The 8,250-nt window shown below is 35.8% G+C and overlaps 2 protein-coding genes across 2 annotated transcripts; both read left to right on the forward strand.

The window, feature by feature from the left end:
* Positions 1 to 1,804: 1,804 nt before the first annotated feature.
* Positions 1,805 to 2,710, forward strand: LOC133323683 (antigen 5 like allergen Cul n 1-like). Its single transcript, XM_061532602.1, has 3 exons — positions 1,805 to 1,936; positions 1,997 to 2,391; positions 2,455 to 2,710. Exons 1-3 carry the CDS (start codon positions 1,805 to 1,807, stop codon positions 2,708 to 2,710), a joined length of 783 nt encoding a protein of 260 aa, XP_061388586.1.
* A 4,123-nt stretch (positions 2,711 to 6,833) lies between these two features.
* On the forward strand, positions 6,834 to 7,935 carry LOC133323684 (antigen 5 like allergen Cul n 1-like). Its single transcript, XM_061532603.1, has 3 exons — positions 6,834 to 6,950; positions 7,216 to 7,616; positions 7,689 to 7,935. The coding sequence occupies exons 1-3, from the start codon at positions 6,834 to 6,836 to the stop codon at positions 7,933 to 7,935; spliced, it is 765 nt and encodes a 254-aa protein (XP_061388587.1).
* The last annotated feature ends 315 nt before the right edge of the window (positions 7,936 to 8,250 follow it).

Genomic DNA, 8,250 nt, shown 5'->3' on the forward strand with positions numbered 1-8,250 from the left:
GTCCCTCAAAAATGCGACGTCTGTTGGAATGGGTTCAAACCGAGATGATTAGTCCTACCAGAAGTAATCAATATTGGTCTTTGTTTATGTATAGCCTACATACAAAGGTTTTTGGGTTTGTACAAAAAGTATAAGTATGAGTCCACGTTTTGGGGTTTTTAGGAAAGAATCCCACTAAATTTTATTAAACTTTAGAGTTTTTGCTTGCTTCAAAAATAGGTCGATTTTTATATTCCCTATAGAAAGATCAGTAGCTTATTTACAAAAAATTGTTATAGTATAGTATAAATCGGCCCGGTCGAACTTTCCGCCTTTTTCAATTGTTATACCCTTCACCACACTGTGGTATAGGGTATTATGTCTTTGTGCATATGTTTGTAACAGGCAAAAGGAAACGATATATACTCATGGTTCCTTTTGAGAATATGCATAGAATCACTTTCTAAGTCGATTTATGCATGTCCGTCTGTCTGTCCATGTTAAATTTTAAACAAAGTACAGGTCGCATTTATGATCCGAACTGGATGAAATTTGGCATAGGTCACTTATTCGGTCCAAGGACGAACCTTATTGAAATTGGGAAAAATCGGCTCAGATTTACATATAGCTCCCATATATATATTTAACCGATTTAATGTAAATGGTCCCTATATATCTTTCGAGTTGCACGAAATTTGGTACAGCCTAATCATTTAGGTCTAGAATGATGTCTGCCAAGTTTCGTGAAAATCGGTCCGGATTTAGATATAGCTCCCATATATAGTTTCGTCCGATTTTATGTAAATGGGGCACCAAAGTCCCTATATATCTTTCGATTTGCATCAAATTTGGCATAACGTACTTAATTGAGCATATAATTATGTCTGCCAAATTTCGTGAAAATCGGTTCAGATTTAGATATAGCTCCCATATATAGTTTCGTCCGATTTTATGTAAATGGTGCGCCAAAGTCCCTATATATCTTTCAATTTGCACGAAATTTGGCATATCGCACTGAATTAAGCCTATAGTGATGTCTGCCAAGTTTCGTGAAAATCGATCCAGATTTCTATACAGCTCCCATATATAGTTTCGTCCGATTCCATATAAATGGTGCACCAAAGTCGCTATATATCTTTCGATTTGCACGAAATCTGTCATAACGTACTGAATTGAGCCTAGAGTGATGTCTGACCTATTTATATTTGTTTGAAGTTGATTTACATACTTAATGGATAGATCCAGGTAGATTCACATTTAGATTAATATCACATATTTTATTTCATCCAATTTCATGTTAATAGTCCTGTTTAATATACCCATAGTGGTGAAGGGTATCCGACTTTACTACTTTCCTTACTGGTTTTTGTTTTAATATAGTAAAAAAATTGTTAGCCTGGTTGATTTTTTTTTTAAATTTGATCATTTTTCAATATTTTAAATAATTAAACTTATCATTTAACTTATTACCTGTAAATTAAGTATCGATTTGTCATATACGTCTATACCTACATTTGTTTGTAAACTTTTATGAGTAAATGTAAGTCAGTTAGAGAATTATATTTATCAGAACAATAGCGTCTGGACTGAATTCACTTGTACTTTTGTTCGATTTTACAATTGATAATAAAAAGTGAAAACTTATTTGATATTCATCAACTGTCCGTTAGACTACATCATCTACCTAGGTGGCAGATGTCAGTTGTGTAATAATTTCTATGTTTACACAGAATTCTGTATAAAAGATGTAACACGATTCGTAGATAGGCATCAGTTGTTCAGCACATAGCTTCAACTATAGAACCAAGCTTGGATATTTGAAAAAATGGCACATCTCTCATTGACTTTGTTGGCTGGCCTTTTGGTGGCTTCATTAGTCTTGGTAAAGGCAACCGATTATTGTTCAAAATCCTTGTGCAAGGAAGGAGTTAACCATATTGCCTGTGGACATGATGGGGTGAGTTGAAAACATTTTACGAAAAACACAGAATTTTATAACGTTTTATACTTTATCCAGAAATTATCTGACGCTTGTCCTTCCGATGCACAGTTGGTCGAAATCGATGATAACCTGAAGAAAGTCTTGGTCAATGCCCACAATGCCAAACGTAATCTAATTGCTGGTGGTGAACATGATGAGCATGATCCTGCCTGCCGCATGGCCACCATTCAATGGGATGATGAATTGGCTCTACTAGCTGCCCTTAATGTCCTCCAGTGTGATATGAAACATGACAGATGCCGCAATACTGACGCTTTCAAATATTCCGGTCAAAACATTGCCTGGTTGGGTTATCATGGTGAAGCTAACAATGCTGGACTATTGGAAAAGGCTGTTGATTTCTGGTACAGTGAAGTGGCCGATAGTAAAATGGAATATATCAACAAGTATCCCAAGAACTATACTGGACCGTAAGTATTCAGGAAGATATATGTGTTCGTTATATGATACAATTTTGTTTCATTGGTTTTTAGAGCAATTGGTCATTTCACCGTCATGGTAGCTGATCGTAATGTTCGTGTGGGTTGTGCCGCTGCCACTTACTCCGTTGAGGATGAAGAATACAAGGCGTATTTGGTAACCTGCAACTATGCCACCACCAACATGATTAATTTCCCAATTTATAAACGTTGTGATAAGGCAGCAGAAGATTGCTCCACCGGCACCAATGACGAATATCCAAATTTGTGTTCCACCTCCGAGGTGTATGCTGTCAATAAGTGGTTCTAAAATTTTAAATAGAATGTAGAAAAATTGATTTCAAATAAAAATGCTTATACATACTTCAAATGTAAAATTAGGGGTTTTACATGGATTTTCGAAATCGTAGAGCGTAGATTTTTAAAATATATATTTTAAACGACTATCACAGTCAAAAGCGAGATTTTAATAGTAGTCACCATGGACGGTTCTGGTACCATTTTAGATGTTTCGAAAGTTTTAACCGAACTTCCCATAGAAATGACTGTAATATGACATTCCCGGAGGTTTATAAACATCTTTGTAAACAATATTCATTTTGGTCCATGTTTAAGGGTTCCTGTCGAATTTTAAAACCATTCTGTGTTCTTGGAGGTTAAAAAACAGTGGCAAAAAATTTGTAATATAGGTAAATACAATGACGTTACTAACGGGTCCTATGTGTCTGTTGTTCTAACAAGTGAAATATATGAAATTGTTATCCATAATCTGGTTTTGGTTCCTCTTTATTCCCAAAATCAGGAAGGTTCCAATCTGTATGGGCTTCGTCCAGAGGGAAATGGAGGAAAGATGAGTTGTCTTAGCTGAACAATTTAATAGGAACAATGTGTTGTGTGCTTCTAGCCCACATGTTGGGCATGGTAATTGATGAGGGTGCACCATCCTGATCATAGAAAGGCTAAGACAACTCGAGTTTGTCTGGGCAGCTACCTAACCTCTGCTGTTATGGATGGTAGATGATTTCCGAGTAAAGCATTGTAATACTTCCTATGTGACTGCATCAGTGCGAAAACTATTCAGACTTGTCTGATAGGCCTGCCAATCTAGAAGTTCACACCCTTACCGTTGCACTATGGCTGAAATCGCGATTTTGATGGCAAAAAGTCAATTTTTGAACATAAAAAAAAAAAAAATACAGCATTTAATACTCAACATATTGAAAAGAATAAATCAAAAACAAAAATTACTATTGGCAACCCTGTTTACGTACATACAGCTGTTAATGTTTACATAACTTCTAACACGTATAATTACAAGTGAAGCAGTACCAAATTACGGTATTTATCGGTTTTAAGGATTTAGAAAATATTATAAAAAAGACAGAAATGAATCCTTTCGAGCGGTTCAAGAATGCACAACATTCTTGACATGTTTCATAGAGCTGTGGATAGCTCTGATCCTTATATATCATGTTTATGTACAAATAGTTCAAAAATGCTTCCATTTCCTTCAACTTTTTAAAATGCCAGAAATATCGCCGGAACTGCTCTTACTTTCAACATCTCAAGGAGCTTCCAGGTACGATTAAACTTCTGATTCTGACGATAAAACTATATTTTATGGTTAGACTCTGCTTTCCACCGACCATTATTTCTAACGGCTGCATTTAGCCGTCCAAGCGGTAAACAGTGTGGTTGTGGATAGATTTCCTCATATGGAAGAATCTCACAAGATCAGCCATGTATACGTTTATCCCCTCGCATATGTCATCTATAAACCCAATGCCATGATGATACATTAATCAGCATACATTACGATATCTATGCCGTCCGGTGGTTGTGGAATATCAAAGAGGTTGAACAGTTTCGGAGAGATCACTCGAAATTCCAGTTTCTGAATTCCACATATGAGTTTCAAACTCGACCGAAGGTTGGCCTTATCTATGCCCTTGGACATTTTGCCATGATTGTCTGTATCGAAGGCCAAAAGCTCCCATGACTGCTCGTTTGCTTGGTCTGTTCTGGTTCAGCCCTCTACCAATATGTGTAGAAGTGGCGTACAATGCTAGGAAACTTATTCTTATCGATGGGTGGAGCCTCAAATGTCATAACTCCTGGTGACAGAAGTGAATTTGGTCTGTCGATTCACCTCTGCTAACATTATTCCCAGGCTTCATAGCGGAACCACCATTACTTCATGATCTATATGAGTTACTAACGATAAATTGAGGATTGATGTTAAGTAGTCAACTTTTGGGTTCCACCAGTTGATATTAACCTACAAATTAGATCAGGGCCCAACATTTTCGATTTGGTTGTACCACCTCAGCTGGGAGGGCTCTTATACGACGAAACAAACTCCTTTTCGCCCTGTCATTCTCGAGATTGCTTATAAATTACATGTTGAAATAAGACACGCACCTCTTCGAATCTGTCACCCTTGCGTATTTAAATGACTATCGATCTTCCTTCCAGGTCTCGAGAATGATCTCCAACTTTCTCCTCAATATAAAAATGAAAATTATTTCCATTGTTTTCAGTGACAGTTATATTCCATTAGATTAAGTGACTATTACAAATCTTCCTCAATTATTTTTACACAGTTTTTTAGATAAGTGACTGAGTGCATATTTATGATTAATTAAAAAAGATCAATAAACTATGAAAATAAATTAGATTGTAAATGAATGCAAAACAAAAAATTTTTGCTTCGCATTTAAAATGCATAAGGGATTTTCCATAAATAGTGCGAACACGATAAATGTTTTGAGCGATGTTTATTAAATGTAAGACACGAGATGAATGTGAGAATACTCAATGAATATCCAATGATTCAAATAAAAATCCGGCAGAGTGTGGAAAATTATTTGTAAACAAAGCTAATCATGGAATTTTTAAAAATACAATAAAACGTTATATTTTTTCTACTATAGGAGGGAGTGTAAATGACGTATCGCTATTCTAAAAACTAGTACTATGCAATATGTCTATCATTTTCAATATGTTTTAATATAAAATTGTATACATAAGAAAACCAGTGAGCGGAGCAGTATAGTCGGACGGGGCCGACCATACGATACCCTACACAACTACCACGAACTCTAACTTTCTGAGGATGTTTATTCTGAGTCTGAGTAGTATTTCGTGATATTTGCCCCCTGTTGTCCGATTAGAGGTCAACAACACCTCTTTCTTACTTTTTTCGAATATTCAGTTCAGTCCTTCTAATTACTTGTCCAGATTACCTTCACGGTGGGTTGTGTTGTGATTTTCGGATTATACTCTACTCGAAAACACACAAAAAATTATGTTTTCCGTCCATTTCATCCCAAAATTGTATCCTGATCATCACCGAAAATTGTAGGCATTGTTCTTGACTATAACTGGAACTTCATGAAAAATTTCAAAGCCATCAGCGCGATATTTCTCCCTCTAATGTGGTAATGGGTTATTAAATAATATCTGAATATGTAAGCACCTGTAAATATTTGACTGTAACTCCCACATCTGAGTAGATACATCACTATATTTGGTATCAATTTAAAGGCCAACCACTCCTCTTGGATATGCTTTCAACTCCTGGGGTCTACATCCTCTAGGAGTAAATATATATGCCATAGAATACAAATTTTGCCATTTTTCACACAAAAGTCAGGGTCCATTTGACCCGCTAAATATTGACCGATCTTTATGCATGCTTATTCTCTGGACCGATCCCCTTCTCCATGCAAAATTTCGCGGTGTTTGGGCCATAATTGCGGCCTCTGGAGCGACCAGAAAAACCGACAAAAATTTAGTATTTGGTCCATTTCATCCCCTAAATATTAACCGATCTTTTCCAAAAACAATAGGGGTCTTCATTGGCCAGAACCCATCCTACATGCAAAATTTCGTGAAGATTGGTCCATAACTGTGGCCTGTATCGTGTTTACAAATTATAATGGACAGACGGACGGACGGACACACATGTCTAGATCGACTCAGCTAGTCGAGATATGACGATCGGTATACTTAAAGGTGGGTCTAGGACCAATATTTCGCGGCGTTACAAACATTTGGGGTTGCACAAAGCTATAATACCCTGACAACATAGTTGTGTAGGGTATAATAAATAGGCCATGTAATATAAAAGTTCCGCTCCACATTTCACTTTTAAAGCTTAAGATTTAAATCAATTTTCACACACGTTTGTGAGGAAATCTGTTTTGGATTCCAAAATGTAAATAGCAACCTACGTATAATACAGATTGTCGTCATTCTATCTTGTTTTGATTAGAACATTAAAAATATTAATTACGAATTAAAAAAATAGGAACACCTGTTACCACAAATATTGAACACACAATAACAGAACAATTGAGGCAGTGTTTCTCAGTCACAAAATTAGAAATAAGTCATTCTACTTTTAACGCCGCACACACACACTTTTAATAATGGAAACGTTTCTAATTTTAGTTTTATTTGTTTTTATTAACGGAATTTCTGGTAGTGATTACTGCGATAAGACACTCTGTCCATCGGGAACACATATTGCATGTGGACATAATGGTGTAAGTTTTTGAATTTGGGGCTTACAAATCAATATTATAATATGTGAAAAATGTTCCGGATATCGATATTCCTGTAGATAATAAACATTTTGAAATTCTATCAAGTGACAGTAACTAGAGGTATTTAACTATTTCACAAATTATATATTTATTAATAATTCTTGCGACTGAATAATTATCGATTGGTTTGGAGGCCCCTTTTGTGTCAGTTATCGAAAAATTGAATAAATGATCACACATGTTTTTTATTTAATCTCCTTTGCAGGACTTTTCTTCAAAGTGTCCTAAAGATGCCGCTTTGATAAATTTCTCCACGCCGCTAATTGCCACCATCGTCAATGGATTTAATGCGAAACGAAATTTTATAGCCGGAGGTGGTCATCACAACCATAAGCCCGCCTGTCGTATGGCCACAATGCAATGGGATCGAGAATTAGCCAAATTAGCCGAACTAAATGTACGGCAATGTGAAATGAAAAAGGACGGATGTCATAATACAAAAGCATATCCCAACTCCGGACAAAATTTAGCCTGGATGACGTATCAGAAGAATACCAAACCAAATTATGACAAACTAATTGAAAATTCTCTACAAATGTGGTACGATGAAGTGAATCAGTGTAAAATGGAATTTATTAAGAAATATCCACAACAACATACTGGAGCGTAAGTTTACAGCAAATTAAAATAAATATAGATAATAATTATAGATTTTTAAACATCTTCCTTTTTTTACAGTGTAATTGAACACTTCACAGCCATGATAGGAGATCTTAACAATCGAGTAGGTTGTGCGGCCTCCACATACTCAGTGTCTAATGAAGACTACAATGTATTTCTAATGGCATGTAATTTTGCCTATACCAATGTTATTGGTCAACCTGTCTACCAAGATTGTCCCAAATCTACCCTGGAATGTAATACTGGAAGAAATTCCAAATATCCCCATTTGTGTTCAGAATCTGAAGAATTTAGTGTAAAATAAAAACAAGATTTAAGGATAATCAATTACTGAAGAATTATTATCAAGTATACTTAAGAAGTTGTACTAAGAAGCTACATATTGAGTACGTGCAAAACACAACTGGTAGCAAGCAACACCTCTGGAAACTCTTGGACATGGATCCCTTACATGTATTACGTAGCATAGTCTGCTCAAGGCGATGAGAACATTTAATGAAATTAATTATCAATAAAACATGTAAAACCGGCCGGGGCGAAATTTAATATCATAACGTATCGAAAACAAGCAAATATCATGAAATGTTGCACAGGCTCGGAAAAAACATCCGCAGAAAAC

Source organism: Musca vetustissima, unplaced genomic scaffold, assembly GCF_032173495.1.
Source record: "Musca vetustissima isolate MV318-11 ecotype Yass unplaced genomic scaffold, APGP_CSIRO_Mvet_v1 utg5255, whole genome shotgun sequence".
Taxonomy (NCBI): Eukaryota; Metazoa; Arthropoda; class Insecta; order Diptera; family Muscidae; genus Musca; species Musca vetustissima.